Consider the following 21,303-nt stretch of genomic DNA (forward strand, 5'->3'; position numbering starts at 1 on the left):
TTTATGATTGTTAGTTTTTTCAAATATTGAAAGAATACATCATACGCTATCCAATGACACAAAAATTATTTCGAAAGTCCAAGTAAAACTCAAAATATCATCAAATTACAGAGGACATAATTATGGAAAATAATCGTAAAATTACCCTTAAGTCACTTATTGCGGAAAGCCGCCGTTTATGTCTTGATTTTAATCATGACATAAATTTATGTCATTCAAATGGATTATGTCATGATTTTATGTCGTGATTTAAGACATAAAGCTTTATGCAACGGATTTATGTCAATATTTGTGTTTATGTCATGATTTATGCTATATGACATAAATCGTGACATAAATCATGACATAAATCAATACATAAACTTTTATGCAACAGGGCCCAGATCTGTTAAATTGCAGAAAAATTCCTGTTATATGAATTTACAGAATGATTCTGTGATTGCTCTTTGCAAAATAGTCTTTCTTTTTTCTGTAAAATCAGGGTATTTTTAACAGTGTTCCCATAACTTAACTGAGCGGTTACCTCGACTCGATAGCTACCTACACCGACAAAGAATCTACACAGCAAAAACTGTGGTGTTAACCGGTGTATATAGAGGACCACATCAGTTATTTTACACCGGTGTTAGTTTTACACCTATAGGTGTTATTACAACAGCTTTGGTTGTTACATTTACACTCTTAGGTGTTATGTTCAATCTTTAGAGTGTAATTTGAACAACTCATGGTGTGGTCCTCTATTTACACCAATTGGTGTCAGTTTTAACACCACAGTTTTTACAGTGTACAGGGGCCCGTTGCAGAAAGAGTTGCAATCAATCGCAACTCTAAAAATCATGCGCAAGTCCCGAATGCGCGTTGTTGATTGGTCAAAAATCAAATTGCGCGTGATTTTCAGAGTTGCGATTGATTGAAACTCTTTCTGCAACGGGCCCCAGATGTGTTGATGTCCTTACCTGCATCAGTACAATCACATAAATATATGCAAAAGGAGAAATAATTCAAAGTAGTCGCTGTCTCAACTGGCTCGCCACCTCAAACAAATTGCTTCTTTCATCCGAGTAAGATCCGGAATCACGTCTGGAAAAAACTTGGACTTTTGTGCGGACAACAGCCGCAACAATTATAGGCCTTAATATGATCACAGCTTACTTTCACGACTTATAGTCGAATAATAAACAGGAAGAAATTATATAAATGCCCTTTTATGTTTCAGGAAATGACCATCATAGGCACAAAACCGAAAGCCAAAAGTAACTAATTTTCATGAATTGTTTATTCTGCATGAAGTCATTAACTTCCATTGCGTAGCAATGACAATGTACATAAACAAAGGATAAAACAATAAATTTTCCAATAGATTAAACGGCTTGTGCTGCGTGTTTCGAGTGGTTATTTTCACAATAGTATTGAAATTGTTATGGAGCATGAAAGAGATAAATGGCCATCATACAGATAAGTACCATATTTACGCTGCATCGGCTCGCGGTGTAGACACGGCACTTTTGCTCCGCCAAAATAGTAGGATCAGAACCGCGAGCCGGTGCAGACACGGCAATTTTTCTCCGTGTAAACACGAAGCCGAGTCTGCACAGGCAATTAGCGCGCGTTTCATGGTGTAAATTTATTTTATTGATCTTTTTGATCTCTTTGAAGAGGGGTTTCTGTCATAACGTATTGGACCCTGAACAAAGCAGAACTAAACTAGCCTTGATATTTTTTTTTCTATGTGATAGTGTGGGTGTGTGTATCTGAGTTTTATCAGACTTGTATCAATCAGAAAAATTATTTACGTCTGGGACCGACCTTTAACGTCACCATCCGAAAGACGTGACCAGGGCTCGAATCTCTGTATCAATTATAGTTTGGATTACAGGCGCACGCCACAACGCCCAGAATAAAAGTCGCCGAGAGAGGGCGCTAGATATCATTACCAGTATTTGTTAAACTTTATTTTTTTACCCAAAGAATCTAAATATGAAAGGAAAAAGGGCTTTCACTGCACTTTTTCTAAAGCGTAAGCCGTGCTTTATCACCGAAATGATAACGATGATAAAATATAATAGTTTAGTCGTATACATGTATAGCGCGTGTCATGAAATTCACATAAAAAACGCAGTACAATGATATATAAAGTTTTTTCAACCCTCGGAGTACTTTCGAGTGCTTGGTTGGGGTCTATGAAAATCAAACATTTCCAAGATTGGAACGTTTTATCTCGTCATGATTAGAACGAAACATCATAAACTCAGAGAAGGGTATATGATCATGCAGTTTGTGACTTATTGTTTATTAGGAAATATTACTTGGGTGAATATCTTGACAGATGTGAGTGTACTTTCATCTAGTACAGGAAGCGAGTGAAAGAGGAAGAGAAAAAGATAGAGAAGGAGAGAGAGAGGAGGGGGGGGGGGGAGGGAGGGAGAGGGGGCGGGGGTGAAAGAGAATGAAAAAAAAAACAGGTCCGGGGTATATGGAGGGACAGACTATATGTATGCCGTGTTTGTTACAATATATAACAAATCATTATGTTCTTCATTTTCACACAACATTTTAGAAGACCAAAGCAATAAATTGGCTCCATCGAAAATTATCAATCTAAATGCCTATCCTTTTTTAGCAAAGTGGCATCATGAAGTTGACATGCATTATTTCTCTCCTGGTTATCTCTGTTATGGCTATCACGTGTGGTAAGTACATCGAGATCTATTCTCAAAACCCATTTTAATATTCTATTAAGTACGCTGTTATTTCTATCATCTGTTTTGATTTTGTAGTTTTTACGTAATGTCGTAATTGGTTCTAATTTGTATGGCATATTTTGTTTGTTTGTTTACTAAACAGTGCGTTTCAGAAAAAAAGGTAATCCAAATCTAGAGGGCTGATATTCGGATCATATTTAATTTTGTGAAATTATTCCGCATTTTTCCAAGGTTTAGTAAGGTGTGCACTTGATAGAGTAATATGTTTTCTAAAGTAATATTTTGAATGAAGTGTTACTTAAGGCATTTCTCTGAAATGATGAGTGAAAAGTTTATGTCTTATCATGGAACTGTTCTTATTGAAACACACCTTCAACATGCCCTCTTCTCTTTTGAAAACAAAGCCAGAAGCGTGGAAGGATAGCTTGGACAGCTTGTCTCACCAATAGCAATGCCGGATCATTGTCCAAAGCATCCACCTCATATCGAATTCGGCTGTGCAAGTCATCAAAATCCTGGGGAAGAGCTGCTAAAACCTTATTTTTAAGTGTCCCTAAACATGCTAAAGGAAACAATCACAGGGCGTGCGATCAGGCGCAATTGGTGGCCCTTCAATGCCATGGTTGAGGGCAACAGCGCAATGTCCAAAGAGTCTATCACGAATGATGCTGAAACGATGTGGAGGAGCGCCGTCCTGAATCCACCAAAGATGCCTGTGCACTCCTCATAATTATCTCTCAAAATGTTGGTCCAAATGGGGTACGATCTCCTCGCTAATGGTTTACAAGTACATTCACTTATTAAAAATTTTGCCAGCTAAGACATTGATGAAAGTATTCACATCAGCATCTGCCTTTTCATCAAGTTTTCAAAAACTTGGAAAAAGTGGTCTCTGCACCTTTTGTCTTAAACATCAATTAATTCGGTCGTGCGGAGTGCAGATGGCATAAATGGGGTTTCATCCCATTCTTGACAACATTTCATCGATTCCAACTTTAACTATTGATGACATCACTAGAGAATTAACAGGTGTACCAAAGTATATTTTTTTACACATTTTTTATGAAGGAAAATAACCCATCAATTTCAAATATATTTACACGTTTAAAAGACACCTATGGATTTCAACAAGAAGAAGTAAGAGAACTTTTAAAACTACCTCTACGTACTACTATAGATAAGAGACTTAGAGCTTTACAATTTAAGATTCTTAATAATTTGATTCCTACCAAGGTTTGGTTATTCCGTATTAAAAAGGTAACGGATACACTTTGTACATTTTGTAAAGTATCACCAGAAACTCTAGTGCATCTTTTTTTTATTCTTGCCATGTTGTTAACCAATTTTGGAATAATGTTGGTACACTTTTTGCTTCACTAGATCTTCCTGATTTCCTCTCAGAAAGTTATGTTCTTTTTGGTATCTGTAAGCCCCAAATTCCCAGGAATATATTTATATTGAACTTTCTGCTCCTGTCAGGTAAACAATATTTTTAGATGTCGATGTGACGAAACAAATCCTACTCTCTCCCATTTTTGTAACTTTCTTTTATCATTTGAAACTGTTGAACATACCATTGCACAAAGGAAATGCAAATTAGAAAAACATGATGGCAAGTGGGCTATCATTCTGAATACTTTAAAGAGGCGATAAAGCAGAAGGCTATTTTGCTTTGTTTATTTTTTTATAGGCCAAGTGCCTGAATTTTTTTTGTTGTTGTAAACAAACATATATGTTTTCTTATTTTATACTATTTTGTATGTTAGACATGTTATTTTATATGCCAACGTCATCTGAACTTTAATATGTGATCCATTATACCATAAATGTTTTGTTACGTATATTTTGATGAAAAGGATCAATAAAACTTGAATTACAAAAAAATAAATGGGGTTTCAATGGAAAGCTGATGAGTGTCTCTTTTGTATTTATGCACAGCAATGTCACAAAATTAAATACGCTTCGAATATCCGCCCTTTAGATTTGGATTACCTTTTTTATGAAACGCACTGTATAAAGACACTGTTAATAAATAACAAATAAATAGTATACGAAGTACTAGCTTTTTTAAGATAAAAAAGATTATTTTAAGTTACATCCGTGCGCGAAGCCCGAGCTGATATTTAATCTCAGTGGCGTACCGGGGGGGGGGGGGGCAGCCAGCCCGTGCCCCCTTTGAGAGCCATAATCAAGAATTGTAATGTAAATGTACCGTTTTTTATTCAAGGGTGCCCCCCCCCCCTTTGAAAGTGAAGAACTTTTTTTGGCTTGCTGATAAATTTTAGGTGAAACGAGTTGTATTTTTAGTTCATAACCTTGAAATGAGACATTTTAAGAACTGTTTGCAGGAAAGTTTATACGCATCCATTTGATAAAACATCGCGAGCTGATTTCTTTTTGCTCATCAGGCCCAAAGGGCCAAATGAGCTTATGCCGTGGCGTTCGTCGTCTGTCGCCCGTCCACGATTTGAAAATGCTTCTTCTTCATCATTTCAAGTCCGATTATAAATATTGAGTATTGTTATTAGAAGTAGTCAGTGAGGTGCCTAGTGGCGTGTTGTGGCTCAAACTGCCTACCAACTCGCGCGTGGTGGCGTGCAACGGCGCAAAAAATTGGATTTTGCGCGACGAAATTTTCAGACAATTCAAAACTTCGATCGTGCCAAATCAAATATACTACAGGGAAAAGATCGAACAGTACATAGAACGCGCAATGAAACACTAAAATGTAATTTAATCGCCGTGTTTTCAAACATTTTTATTTTTTTCGTTTGGCGCCGTTACGGGCCACCACGCGGCTATTGAGAGGCAGTTTGAGCCAGTGCATGCTACTAGGCACTTTATTGGCAACGCTAGGGCACAGCCGCTTTGGATTGGCGCGAACTGGCGCAAACTGGAACTGACGCTGGCCAAGTGGACTCTCAGCATAAATTCCCGAAGTGCATGTCACTATTCAAATAAAGTACAAGTTATATTTATGAATGTGGGCGCGTCGTTGTTTAGTGGTTCTTACTCGCCTTTTAAACAGAGGGTCGTGGGTTCGAATCCTAGCCATGGCGTGTTTTCTTTCAGCAAGAAATTTATCCACACTGTGCTGCACTCAACCCGGGTGAGGTTAATGGGTACCGGCAGGAAGTAATTCCTCATAAAGCTGTATGCACCCAAGTCGGTAGCCTAGCTTAGCCTGGTAATAATAATAGCAGGCCCGCTGGGAGAAGTTTTTGGAACTGATGTAATTATACTGGGTAAATAAACCGTTGATATTATTATTTATCATTATGTATTTGCCCTAAAAACATACATGATACAGGATATAGCACACAAATGATTGCAATCTCACAAGATAAAGGATTTTTATCATACAATAACTATTACTAAAATCGCAAAGTTTTCGCAAAAAAAAAATAAAATGCGATTGTGTTTACGTTATTCTTTTTTTTTCTTTTCAGATTGCCAGTTCTGTGCATAACACGCACACGTTTGAACTGTCTTAATTTGATAAAATGGTCAGTGTTATGCGTCTTTGACTCCTTTTATTATAAGAGGCTTTTCCCTCTCTTTTTTTTTGGGGGGGGGATGGGTAGGAGATGTTTAATCTCCCATTCCAATTTCATATGCGCTGTACAACATTAATTAATATTTCTTGTTCATTAGATACGAGAGTGAAGGAAGGTGAGAAATGCAGAGCAGAGGTTGGAAACGAGAGGGAAATAACCGGTACGATAAAGTTTCTTAAAGACAAGAAGAGGTCTTTTGGAAAACCGGAGTCTACCATGTCACGTTCAGTGATGAAGAAGACATGTGATATAGGTAAGGAATTAGTTATGAATGAATGACATTTGTGGTACTGATCTAAGAATAAGTTCGAAGAGAATCAGTCTGTTTAATGTAAGATTAAGTAAAGAATATGATGATTCATGCAGTGAGGAAACGTTGTCATTGCTTTTTTTTTTTTTTTTTTTTTATGAGTTTTATTTGTAATTCACATTTTAAAAAACATATCTCAAAAAAGATACAAATTCTGTACATTCATATAGATAAACATCATGCTAGGTTGAAGTAACATATACAACAGATCTAATTCAAAACAACAAAAAATAGATCTATACCCTTTATTCTTTTAGAGTAATTATACGTTGTCATTGCTTGGAAATTATGAGATTGAGTATGGCAATTCAGTGTCAGCCGGACTAAGGTTTGACTGTCCCACATGTGAGTTTCTGTGTTGGCAATGTTCACTGTGATGTTTTTATTTTAAAACTTCGAATCACTGTGTTTTAAACTTAGGTTAAATATGTCGATGCAAATGAAACAAGATCTAAATGTACAAAGATGCTGTGACAATTGAGAAGAGATAATATCGAAATTTTCTCACCAAAAATATTGTTTTGCTGCAACTATAATTTGGTTTAGCATTAAAAAAATAATCATCTGAGTGCTTCGGTGGAAAAGGTGGCTGGTTCTTCTGTGATAAACGGTAATTGTAAAAATTGCGAATAATGCACATAACCAAAGGCATAAGTAATGTTTATCTGAACGATATTACAACGTAAAAATGTGTTTATTAAATCGATCGATAATTTTATGGATGAAGATTTCCAAAGAGAAGATGGATAGTGTACTTGGATTAATGAATAGATGGATTAACATGGATTAATGAATAGATGGATTAACATGGATTAATGAATAGATGGATTAACATGGATTAATGAATAGATGGATTAACATGGATTAATGAATAGATGGCTTTCAGTGGCGGACCGTGACCCCGAGGAGACAAAGCATTGGGGGGGGGGGGGGCACGGCATTGTTCACAAACAATGCAGTGCCCACCCCAATGCTTTGTCTCCTCCGGGTCACGGTCCGCTACTGATGGCTTTAATAATCTGCATTTTCGTATTTCCAAATTAAGGAGCAGACCACACTTACCCAGGAGGGGCGCCAAGCTATTTAGGTAAGATGTGGGGGATGGCAACATAAAGGGGGCACGTTTTTTTCTTCTTCTCAGGTGTATACATGTACTGGTTAACAGACCAGGGGCCCGTTTCATAAAGAGTTACAACTGTTGTAACTTTGTCATTATGGCAACTACCATGGTAACATTGCTCAGCAGCCAATCAAAATCAAGGTTACCATGGTAGTTGCCATAATGACAAAGTTGCAACCGTTGTAACTCTTAATGAAACGGGCCCCAGAACTCTGTTTTTGATACCTTTCTTTGTTTTATTTTGTCAGGTTAGTACTTTTTCTTGGTCTTTATTCATTTTCTTCCCATTTTCACTTTTATTTTCTTCAATATTTGAATTGTCATGTCATTTTTGGAGGGGGGGGGGGGGGGGGGGGAATTCGCCTCTCACCTGACCCAGGCCCGTCAAAAGCCCACTGAACAGTCCCACTTCCCATTCCGCTCTATTGTAAATGATTCCAGTAAAATACTAAATATGTAAACATTGTACTTTATTTTGGAATTCGGTGTGACATGTTTCAGTTAAACCTTAAAAGTAAAAAAAAAATCCCACTATGTTGCTAAATCAGGCAGGCATCATACTTCTAGGACACCACGTGACTGTGCTGATGTTCAGGCAGAAGGGGCAACTATCAGCGGTATCTACCTCATTCATCCGCTAGGAGTGGATAATCCGTTTCATGTCTACTGCGATATGGAGACCGAAGGCGGCGGCTGGACCGTGAGTTAAGGGTTAAAATAGTATGGAAACGAGATTAATAAAAACAAGACTTATACCTGTGAATGAACAAAGACAACACAAAACTATGTTGTGGCAGATGTACTTGAAAGATTGGTATGGTTCGCAATAAATGATTTCATAACCAACATAGCCCTAGCAGGGTTGTCCAAGGTATTTAATTTCCGGCAACCGGAGGGTAGAACAAATAGAAGTGTTTCGTGATTATTAGAGAGTTTTCGCATCTACTACGGAGCCGCTCTCTATAATAAAAAAAAATTCCTTTGAAAATGCCAGTCCAATCCCAATGCAGAGCTGGGAGGGTGTTGTCGAAAGTTGATATGGAACGGGGAAAGCCGCGCAGTGTCTCGACTCTGGGCAACAACATAATTATTTGAAATTGTTGGTCGGTGTAAATCTTCGGATGATCTGCTACCCCGGTCCAATATCTTTTGACAAAAGCCCCTCAACTCTCTAGTGCGATTTGACTTGCATTTTCAAAGGATTTGGTGCGTTGTAGCATGGATCCATGGTTGTAGAGAGCGGCTCCGTAGTAAATGCACAAAATCTGTATTGTTGGAAAAATACAACAGGAAAATTGGAAAAGGTCAGGGGAGAACAATCCATCGTTTTAATAATCCAGTTTAAAGTGACCAAAAATGAGCACTGATATTCACATACATATATATCTAAAGACATGGAGAGGTCTCTAATACCACTTTCGGGAACTCGCTGGTCCAGACCTGAAATAAATAAGTTTATGAATGCCGCGTGCTAAAATAGTCCGCTCCAGACCGGTGCCATTAGCAGCACCAGACCAGAGCCATCTCCCGGGCCATCCATCACGTGCCCGAGTATTTGAATTGGTCGTGAACATGGTGAAAGTAGCGCCACTGTTATGTAGTTTCTGAACGCTTTTGATGCGGACTACGTTCGCTCGTGCGGGCCTGGTGGATACCAAAATATTATGAGTTTACTGAAAACGGTAGTTGAATTTATGTCTGGTTAGGGCTATTTTGAAGCTGCTATTATCAGCACCAGATCAGTGCTAGGCCCGCGTGCCCGAGTTTATTAATGGGCGATCGTGAACACTCTAAAAAATGGAATGTTAAATCAACATTTAAAAGGTTGGAGGAGTGACAACCTTTTCCATATGTTACATCCAACTTTGTATAAAGCTAAATCCAACATTTTAAGTGTTGGGTAGAACCATTTAAAGTGGTAAATGCAACATTTAGAAAATGTTGTCACTCCTCCAACCTTTCAAAATATTGATTTAACATTCCATTTTTTAGAGTGTAGCCCACGCTCTGCTTTAGTTACTGAACTCTATGGTGCAGACTATTTTTAGCAAAGGCCTGATGCGGACCCCAAAAATCGCAAGTTACTGAAAACGGCATATGTTCCTGAGGTTTCAGAAGTACCCAGCGGGTGTCTCGTTCCCTTTTAAAACACATACATCTCCATCTGGATATCATAATTGCATCAGGAATAAAGAGTAGATAGTTTTTGGCATGGGTCCCATTTCATAGGACGAATTGTTATAATAACAAAAGCTTAATTTCTTTAACAAGTTTGCTGTCAGCCTATAAAGTTGAATTGGTTCAGTACCTTTACACTGTTATTGCAAATTTTTAATGATATCAAGTTTTGTGAAACCAGGCCCTGTAAGGCGTTGAATTCTATGCAGCTTTTTGCTACATGCTTCTCGAGAAGAATTTTTGGCATTCGCTCATTTTTGCACTCAATAATGCTCCGCGGTCGGAATCCAGTCTTTTTGAGCCAAGTGTTATTGCAATGTCAGGTAATCCCCTAAAGCCCCTTTTACACCTTCACGGAAGCAACACGGATCATCTCGGATTGTCAATCCGGGGTCATCCGTGTACAGGCCGGGACTACCGTGTACACTCCGGCTACTCATCCGGCGCCATCCTTGATGTACCGGCATGTCCGGGAGAAAAATTGAACATGTTCAATTTTTCATCCCGGAGTACACGGACTGATAATCATCCGTGTTCATCCTTGTATCCTCCTTGTACATCCGTGTAGCTACCGAATGCATCCGGGAGGCTCCTTGTAAGAACCGGGTGATCCTTGTTGATAACGGCTTTATCCGGGGTCAAATTTTTGTATTGTTTGCGTACATGAACAATAGTCCGTATTCATAACCAAGCACGAGCATGCTCCAGATGCTGCAAAAACGGACGAAACTTCATTCTAGCCAGCACAGAATGTGAGCAACCGTGAAGGTCCGTGTAAAGACCCAGTAACATCCGTGATCATCCGGGTATTCCGTGTTGGCTCCGGGAGCATATCAAACAGGATCCCTATTGCTACCTTGCCTATCCTTGTAGACTCCGCACTTTTCCGTACATATCCGTGTTAATAACCAGTAAACTCCGTACTCACTCCGGGAATGTTAGTAAAATAAAAATTTGGCACCCCGGATCATCACGGACTGAGATCCGTGTTGCATCCGTGAAGGTGTAAAAGGGGCTTAAGACTTTCATTCATGTCAGTGGGCTTTACAAAGACTTATGTGTATCATGATAAGACTGGAACTCAATCATTATTTTCGATTGTTCGAACAAGATGTTTCAACGGAGGCTGAACCCCTTGAACAGACCCAATCCCGTAACCTTTGATAGGAACACGACGTCCTACAAAGAGGGTTTTGGCAGTGTCGCCGGTGATCATTGGCTTGGTAATGAGAAGCTCCATCGTCTCACACTCCAAGGAACGTACAAACTACGGGTGGATATCACGCTTATCCACACCGAGGAACCTGTTTACGCTGAATATGGCCAGTTCTCCATCGGGAATGATAGTTCAAAATATTCACTGAAGATCTCAAACCATTCTGGTAGTGCAGGTAAAACAGACTGGTTTATTACAATTGTAATATCAGCGGTAGTATCGGTCTCTAGCATTTTTTTGTCTACTCAACAAAGTACAACATATAATATTACAGACTAATAGTACTTATACACATTTTTACCAATTAAATATCATTTGTATTTATTTTTGTAAAAGGAAATGTATCACAACTCTTTTTATGTTGCACATTATGTTTGTTAATCATTTCTATTTGAAAAAAAGCTGAATTGAAATAAAATCAATATTGAAACAATGAGAAGTAGGGCCTAAGACTCCGTAATCATGGTAATAGTAGAATGAGTATTATGAGAGGTAATGGAGCAGAAGAAAAAGAAAAAAAGAAGAAGAGGAAGAGGAAGAAGAAAAAGAAGGCAAAAAGAAGAAGGAGAAGAAAGGGAAGAAGAAGAAGAGGAAGAAGAAGGAGGAGGAGGAGAAGAAGAAGAAGAAAGAAGAGTAGAAGAAAAGATGGTTTGTTTTTCATTCATTTGGTATTGGAAAATTTATTATTTTTTATCATACATGTACATTAAATTGTTAATAAAAGAAACCGCAAAGAGTAGTTAGTAGAACAGATTTTTAAGATAACGGTACAATAAAAATATAACAAAAATCACTATTTCATTTTTATAGGTCTATTATAGGCTAATGTGATACGAGTGGTGGCTTTTAATTTCCCATCCCATATAATAAACAAAGCACCTAAAACAAATCACATCTGAACTCAACAACCCTCAAAGAGTCTGAGAGTAGATTGGACCCTTACATTTGATTTTACAGATTTTAAAACAGAAATTTGATATCTTTCACAAAAGAAAAAATATCTTTAATTGATAAAAAAACCCCGAAATATTGGCATTTTCCAAATTTTTTAAAATTTTGGTGAAATGGTTAATATAACATGATTTAGCTAGCTTTTGCTGCTGAAACCACACTTTTCTCATTTGTAATTTCTTTTTCACGGTTTTTCCAATTCTTTACTTTAGAAGCCAGGTGCTATTTCTCATGCACACATAATTTCTTTTGTGCAAATACATTGCTTTCTGTATTTTATGGAGTTTCCCTTTCAAATTAGTATATGAATATCTTGATACACTTTTTTTTCACAGATGATGAAATGTCATTTCTCTCTGGCCTGCCCTTCTTTAACCCCACCTGGACAGTCTACTGCCGAGGGGGTTGGTGGCGTGATTTCCACTCTTGCACTCCGGCCTACTTTCCTAACGGTGTTCCGTCAGATTGGCTCGAAGCACCGAACTATTTTGGTTGGGCCCATAATCTCATCGCACACTCATCGGAGATGAAAATTCGTCCTGCTTAAAGGCCAAGTCCACCTCAGAAAAAGATTGATTCGAATCAATAGAGAAAAATCATACAAGCACAGTGCTGAAAATTTCATCAAAATCGGATTTAAAATAAGAAAGTTATGACATTTCAAAGTTTCGCTTATTTTTAACAAAATAGTTATATGAACGAGCCAGTTACATCAAAAATTTGGATGTAACTGGCTCGTTCATATAACTATTTTTTTCTCTCATTTAATGAGAGAGTTGATGATGTCATCACTATTTCTTTTGCTTTTTATTGTTTGAATTATACAATATTTCAATTTTTACGAATTTGACGATTACGACCTCCTTGCCTGAAGCACAAAATGTTAGAATAATGGAATTCCACGTGTTCAGGGAGGAATGAAACTTCATTTTACATGACAATGACGAGAAAATAAAAATATTTCATACTTCATATAATAAAATACAAAAGAAATTGTGAGTGGGTGATGCCATCAGTTCCCTCATTTGCATACCGTCCGAGATGTGCATATAACTGTTTTGTGAAATGTAGCGAAACTTTAAAATGTCATAACTTTCATATTTTACATCCGATTTCGATGATTTTTTCAGTGTTATGCTTGTTGAATTTTTCTCTTTTTATTCAAATCAAGTTTTTGTTTGGGTGGGCTTGTCCTTTAAGGCCTCGCATAGGTCCTAACAACGCTTTCATGACATGCGATGCTAGCCGGAGGGGGGGGGGGCAGACTGTCAACCACCCCTTCTGTATTTTCAAATAGTGAAAAGAAGAAGGGGGAAACCAAAAGAAAGAAAGGAAGACAAATGAAGAAAGAAGAGCATAAAATGGAGAGATCATCGCAGGTTTTTTTCCCGACTGATTCCATAGGCTACATACACTGTAAAAAATGAAGTGCTAATTTAGCACTTACAGTGCTTGTAAAGTGACGGCACTACGAGTGCTGTTTTTTTTAAGCTAAAATTTAAACTAGAAAATCAGCACTCGTAGTGCAGTCACTATACAAGCACTTTAAGTGTTAAATTAGCACTTCATTTTTTAAAGTGTACAATGTACAAGTAATACCTCTTTAGTAGTAAAACTAATGAATGAAGACGCATGCCGACTCGAAATTCATTTATCATATTAATATTACCTATGCTGATTTAAAGGTCAAGTCCATCCCAGAAAAAAAGTTGATTTAAATAAATAGAGAAAAATCAAACATGAATAACGCCAAAAACTTCATCAAAATCGGATGTAAATTAAGAAAGTTATGACATTTTAAAGTTTTGCTTATTTTTCACAAAACAGTTCTATGCTCAACTCAGTGTTATGCAAATGAGAGAGTTGATGATGTCACTCACTCACTATTTCTTTTGTTTTTTATTGTTTGAATTATACAATATTTCAATTTTCACGAATTTGACAATTAGGACCCCCTTGCTTGAACAACAAAATGTTAAAATAATGGATTTCCATGTTTTCAGGGAGAAATGAAACTTTCTTTCACATGACAAAGACGTGAAAATTAAAATATTTCATACTTCATATAACAAATTACAAAAGAAATAGTGATTGGGTGATGTCATCCGTCCCCTCATTTGCATACCGAACAGGATGTGCATATAACTGTTTTTGAGAAATTATGCGAAACTTTAAAATGTTATAACTTTCTTATTTTACATCCGATTTGATGAAATTTTCATTGTTATGCTTGTTTGATTTTTCTCTTTCTATTCAAGTCAGCTCGTTGTTGGGGTGGACTTGTCCTTTAAATCAAAAGAAACATAGAGAATTTGATAATCCGACACCATTGTGGTATGATTATTCTTGCCTCATAACACCTTTCTTACAGCGTGTTCCAAAATATGTCGCACAACGTATGGGACTCTCTGTGAAATCATGTTAACAATATTTATTGTGATCATCATAAAGGACAAGTCCACACCAACAAAAAGTTCAATCGAATAAATAGATGAAAATCCAACAAGCATTACACTTAAAATTTCATCAAAATCGGATGTTAGATAAAAAAATTATGATATTTTAAATTTTCAGTTAATCTCACAAAACAGTTAATATATGCACACCCTAGTCCCTATGCAAATGGGGAACTGATGACATCACTCACTCATTATTTGTTTTGTATTTCATTGAATAAAATATTTTTATTGTCTTCTTATTGACATGTAAAACAAAGTATTCCTCCCTGAACATAATAAGGTCTATCTTTGTTTTAACGTGTTGTGGTTCAGTCAAGTTGGTCAATATTAAAACGCATCAATTTAATTTTTTAATTATTGGAAAAGTGAGAATAAACATTTTTAAAATGCCATCTATCTAATTTCGAGGTAATATTGTACAAGTAATTATTGTTCTTTGAATACATTTAAGTGTTAGTACATTACATACGATATGGAATTCCGCTTATTCATAGTTCAGCTGAAAATGGATATAATCTAACGAATCAATACATTAACCGAGAATACCGAGCGAAGGATTCCATGACTGCGAGAAGAGATTACCACTAGTGGACCTAATGAAACTGTAAATTCTATTTGGTCAAGCTAATTGCTACGGATTTTACGCGTATGAAACATTTAGTTGCGAGGCACCGGGGACGCTCGGAAAGTCATTTCATCAGAGAATGCATTCTTAAATACTATTGTCTACATGGCTAAATTGACAAAGGGGGGGGGGGGATGAAAGTGATCAATCACTCTTTCCGTAATTTTAATTAAGAAAAAGTCAGAAATCTGACCTGTCGATTACAGTCACAATCCCAGCCAAGATTTAAATCACCACTGATCGAATAATAATACTCGCCTTTTTTAATAGCGGGTCTGCGCCAAGACCATCATTTACTAGAGTAACCGCCAAAATTGATTCCGTTCATTTTTAGTGGCTGTCAATAACTCGATCACGCATATCTACTGTTATTTATTATCAAATAGGGATGGGGACTCTGTATTGCAAAACTTCTCAAATGAAGGGCAATAAAACTGTAACTTGGAATCGGTTTGATATGTCTTAACCCCAGTCAGTCAACGGATTCGAGATTAGAGCATCTAATATCAAATTTCGCTCCTCGACATTTTACATCGTACGTTGCTTTGTCCATGACTAACATGAACAAAATGTTTCAAAGCGCCGTCCGTTTTTGGAAAACATCCTTTTATGCTGTAACTGCAACGTATGAAGCCTTGCTCATCGTCTAAAACATCTTGCCAGTCTCTCGCCTTCATTAATGTGTTCTTTTTAAGAGGGGCTCAGACGCAGACATTGCACACATTGCACTGTATAAAGTTTACAAGAATACTGTTACGGGATTACCTGACACTGCGTCTTGACAGCGTCTTCATTTTTGGGACAATACTTCTTAAAAATTCGAGTTATTATAGTCAGCTGTCTTCTCTAGACTTGAGTGTATTCTTCAGCTATCTTAAACTCCGAGAGAAGATCCTTTGGACGATGCCAGCTCCAGCTTGCTCGTTCTAAACTGCGTTAATTTATTAGAGATGTGCAAAGAGCTGGAGTTTGGTCAAGATGGACGCGTATTGGGGGTATAACCAAGCTTCCTCAACGAATAACCAGGACATTGCAAGTCCATCACCACCAACCGGTGATCCCGCGATCAACACTACATATTGGCAATACTGGGGAAACAGTAATGGGAACTACACTGATGACTCGGATGAGTATGGAGTTAATTCGTACTTCGGGAGTGTTTACGGGGATGTCAGTACTTACCTTGAAAGAATCCTCGATGTTCTCACTTTGACTGCGATTGTAGCAACGGCTGCAACACTCTTGGTGGTGATAGTGAACAGGAGACTACATAAGCAGCATCTTATTTTCTCGGCAAACATCATTGTTTCAGGACTTGTAACAGCTTGCAGTATTGGTTTGAGGATCGCAATCGACTTCCATGGCCAGGTAAAGGTTATTCTTTCTTTTTAAAGTGGCTGTTTTTAAAAACAATATTATTGCAGATTCAATTATCGTTGATTATCGTATAAGATCGATTAAAAATGGCAAACATTTTGAACTTTAAACTTTAGGAAGCTAAGGTATATAAAGCTTATGGGGAAAATTCAACTATTGAAGGTGCATATCTATTCTAAAGTCCTCTTCCGAGCGTCTCTTACTCCTGTTCCTAAGTGGGTTTATGAATCATTGGATGAATTATCTATGGATTTTTTATTGAAAGGTAAGAAAGACAAAAGTAATATGAATACAATGTTTTTAGACTATAAGCAAGGAGGATTAAAGATGTTAAACTTCCCTGTACAGGTAAAGGCACAGCGAATAATGTGGATTAAAAGACTTCATAAAGATGAAGATATGAAATAGAAACAGTACTTTGATTGTGCCACTCAACATTTTGGTGGAGATTTGTTATTTTCATGTGACTATATACCAGGTTTATTAAAAGTAACAGCTTCCAAATTTTACATGGACCTATTAGAAGAGTGGGTAAATATAAGACATATTAGAAATACAGAGTTTGGGAAAGTGGTGATTTTTTTTTATTTTTTAAATTTTTTTTTAACAAGTGCACACCTATTTACCAATAATGCATATACATGTAGCATTTCCATTTATTTTCAAGCAGGATAAAAGAGCATTGTAGATTTAATACCTTGCTCACGGGCATATCTGCCGCGGCCGGGGATCAAACCCCGGACGTTTTCATGTATAGCCAGGCGCCTTAGACCACTCGGCCACGGCACCTCCACCTCCACGACACCTTTAATAATAAGCATATTCGATATAAAGGGAGTTGTATATTTGATAAGATTCTATACGATAAAGAGGTTTATAGATTGCATCATATTTGGGATAATAACGGTAAACTAAAATGTGATACACATTTACTTAATTTGAATTCAGATGCAAATGATATTGAAAAGATTAAGCATATTTATGCCTTTATACCCGTTAGTTGGAAGAACAATGTTGAAATAAATGCAAATCATAACTCTGGATTCGATTTAAATTTGGGTAAGAAAACGACTAATTTAATGTTTTTAACTTTTAAAGAACTTTACGAACAACTGTTGTATAAAAATGAAATTAAACCTTCTATTTTTGATAGAATTAGAACGAATTGTGATCTTACCAATAAGGGAATAGAAAGTATATTTTTAAGGCTAAGATATTGCACACTGAATAGTCGATTAAGGGAGTTCTAGTATAAACTCTTGCATAATATTATATACACTAACCACCACCTTTTCCGTCTTGGTCTTATTTCATCTATTTTATACTTGTGAATTTTCAAAATCACTTTGGGATTTGTGTGCAAGAAGTTTAAATTTTGAAATAAATAAATAAATTTAGCTGGCAGGAAATTCTTTTCGGGAAGCAGGAGAAAAGTAAAGGTAAATATAATCATGTCTTGATTTTAGTAAAATATCTTATTTACAAAAACCGAAAAAAAATCATTGATTGAAATAAAAAATAGTATAAGGGGATCTAAGAGAAGAAAAGAAATTAGCAACAAAGAGGGAGACTCTTACAATCCATTTCTCTAAATGGGAAAACTTAAATATTAGACCATGTATTGGAGCCCAGAGCCAGTTCTCCACCGGATAGGGGATGGGGGTGTCTAAGGGAGGGTGGGGGGGGGGGGGGGGGGGTAGGGACCAGGGCTGAGTTTTGTAGTTGAGTTTGAATTTACTTGGGTGAAGAGGCCGAGGTGATGGGTTTAAAAAAATATATATGCTGATGGCTTCAATTCGTTAAGCTTCATTAATGATTTATTTTTTTTTGTATTTGGAAAATCTCTTCTATGTTTTTTTTTATTTGACACTGAAAAGAAAATTCAATATGTTGAATTTACTGTAGAAGTTTCTTCTTGATGCTTATGATCATCATCAATGTTATTTATAATTATTTATTGGAAGATGTCTGACATTGTGTTTTATTGTAACATTCATTAAAAAAAAGGTTACATTTATGAATTGTCTAGGTATTTGTAAAGATATCAAAGTTCTATATATTTTATTTTTTATATGAATTGAAGTTGTCAATGAAAACTACTCATTAAAAAAAAACCATTAAAGAGTTTGGGATCCTGTTTTCATCGTTAACTCTGAGGTGGGCGGAGAGTTAAAGGATTAGTCGGATATTAAATGTTTAGTTGAACAATGGTGTTTTGGTAAGAACCCGAATATAGGAGAAAATTTAATCCTTCAGAAAGGCTAAATTGGAGAGAAGATTAAACTTTGGAAAAATGGATTTGTTTTTGGATTAAACGCCATATAATTATTATAACGTTTGGTATAATTATCTATCTCAAATATACCTTAACAAATTTGTCAACACGTCAATTTACAACAGTGCGCTATCTTCAGCATCAGATTTTTCACGTTCATGAATTAACGGAGGTGTTGCATTTCGTCACCTTTTACGTCCTATTGTGTTTATTTCGGACCGCTAACGGTGAAAGTGGGACGTAACAAGACATCAAAATATTATGGTGTGATATTCACCTGCTTGAACATTCGTGCTGTTCATCTGGAACTGGCAGTGGATTGTAGTACGATGGAATTCATACAGGTGCTAAGACGTTTCTTCTCTATCAGAGGACAACCAACGATGATCATGAGCGACAATGGTACCCAGTTCATAGGGTGCAGAACGAGAACTAAGGAAGATGACGGAAGGACTGTCTGACAACGAGCTGAAGGACTTTTGTGCAGAGAGAGGCACTACATGGAAGTTTGTAACTCCAGGGACACCACATCAAAACGGGTGCGCCGAATCCTTAGTCAAGAGTTGCAAGCATGCATTGAAAAGGGCGATAGGTGATCAAGTGTTGTCCCTTTTGAACTGTATACATGCTTTGTGGCGGTATCGAATCTTGTCAACCAAAGATCTATCGGCCGACTTCCAACTGATCCAGACGATGGCAGCTATATCTCACCGAACGACATGCTTCTAGGACGAGCTTCGGGGAGCGTAGCGCAAGGACCATTCTTGAAGACACGAAATCCAAGACACAGAGTGGGACTGGTTCAGCGCATTGTAGATTCTTTCTGGCAACGGTGGACAAGGGATGTTTTGGCACTGTCCGCTCCAAGAAGGCAGTGGAATGTTCATCGACGTAATGTCTGCGTTGGGGATGTTGTAATGCTCGCCGACATGAACTATTCTACGCAACAAGTGGACAATCGCTCGCATGATTGAAGTTTATCCAGGTGAAGACGGTAAAGGACTGTAAGTTTTGAGACAAATTATCTGGAGCGCGAATTTGGCTGTTTTTTGTTTCAATTTGTAATGAGGACAATCCCCTCATTGTGAGGGGAGGATGTTTTGGTAAGAACCCGAATATATGAGAAAATTTAATCCTTCAGAAAGGCTAAATTGGAGAGAAGATTAAACTTTGGAAAATGGATTTGTTTTGGATTAAACGCCATATGATTATTATAACGTATGTTTTTAATTATATATCTCAATGATACCATAACAAATTTGTCTACACGTCTTCTTCTTCTTCCAGTCTGGCACAGTCCGCCACTGGCGTATTATCGTACCTTGTGCTTGTCAAGTGTTTAGTGGAATGACTGCCTGATCAATGGATGCCTGAAAAAGCACACACAAGACTGGCGTGATTTTCGATGATAGCTCCTTGAGTAGTTGTGCCGGAAATCTGTCGGGGCCGGCTGCCTTGTGTACCTGAAGAGTGGAAAGTAGCTTGTACACACCAGTTGGAGAGATCTGGATATCATCCATATCTGGGAATGGGCTTGGTCCCTTATCCTTCATGCTGGACATGTCTTCATGCTTGTTGAATACAGGGGAGCGTTTCATCAATATTTCCATCCGACAAGTTGTCAGATCTGACATCTTACCATGATTTTGATTGGCTGAGAGGCACTGTTCCTATGGTAACTGTCGGATAAAATGGGACTTGTTGGATAAAACGTCCGACAAGTCCTTTCATGAAACGCCCCCTGATGTAAACTGCTGATTTAGTATATTGGCCTTCTCTGTGCTATCTGTGACTGTCTTCCCATTCATGTCCTTTAGTGGAGCAACGCCAGTACTGTCATTCCTTTTACTGTTAATGAACGACCAGAATTTTTTAGGGCTTGCAGACGAGTCAGGACTAATAATGTTGTTGATATACTCATTGTAGGCCTGTTGACAAGCAGTTCTTGTGGATTTCTTAATTTCCGACATTTGCTAAAGTCTTGTTCACGGCCAGTTGCCCGGGCACGGTTGAAGGCCCGTTTCTTCCGTCTTGACATGCGTTTAACAGTCCTTGTAAACCATGGCTGACTAAATCGGCAAGATGTAGTCTTTGATGGTACATGGGTATCCAACATTTCTAGAAGACTGGACTTGATACAGTCCCACATCTCATGCACTGAGCTCTGTATACTGTACTTGTTCAAGAATTCTTGCTGAAAGCGACTGCAATCCTCTCTCATGTCTGACAGATTAGCTTGTTTCCATATGTAAACCTTTCTCTTCACAGGCTTGGATCGCTTCGCTGTGACATTTGAATCAACACAAACAATATCATGATTTCTAAGCCCTGGTAGAATAATACATTTGTTGATCAGAGTTGGCCGATTAGTGAGGAAGAGATCGAGTACACTGTCTCCTCTTGTTGGCAAGGAAACCATTTGCTGCATATTGCAGCTCTGAATCATGTCTAGGAACCTGTTGTTAAAAGAAACAGGATTGCTGTGGCCTCTAGTACTCAGGTCCTCCCAGTTGATGTCTGGCAAGTTGAAATC

The 21,303-nt window shown here is 37.5% G+C and overlaps 1 protein-coding gene across 1 annotated transcript; it reads left to right on the forward strand.

Annotated features, from left to right (window-relative positions):
• Nucleotides 1-2,674: 2,674 nt before the first annotated feature.
• On the forward strand, nucleotides 2,675-12,581 carry LOC121420680 (angiopoietin-4-like). Its single transcript, XM_041615342.1, has 5 exons — nucleotides 2,675-2,690; nucleotides 6,357-6,512; nucleotides 8,238-8,389; nucleotides 10,979-11,258; nucleotides 12,370-12,581. Exons 1-5 carry the CDS (start codon nucleotides 2,675-2,677, stop codon nucleotides 12,579-12,581), a joined length of 816 nt encoding a protein of 271 aa, XP_041471276.1.
• The last annotated feature ends 8,722 nt before the right edge of the window (nucleotides 12,582-21,303 follow it).

Source organism: Lytechinus variegatus, chromosome 8 (assembly GCF_018143015.1).
Source record: "Lytechinus variegatus isolate NC3 chromosome 8, Lvar_3.0, whole genome shotgun sequence".
Classification (NCBI taxonomy): domain Eukaryota; kingdom Metazoa; phylum Echinodermata; class Echinoidea; order Temnopleuroida; family Toxopneustidae; genus Lytechinus; species Lytechinus variegatus.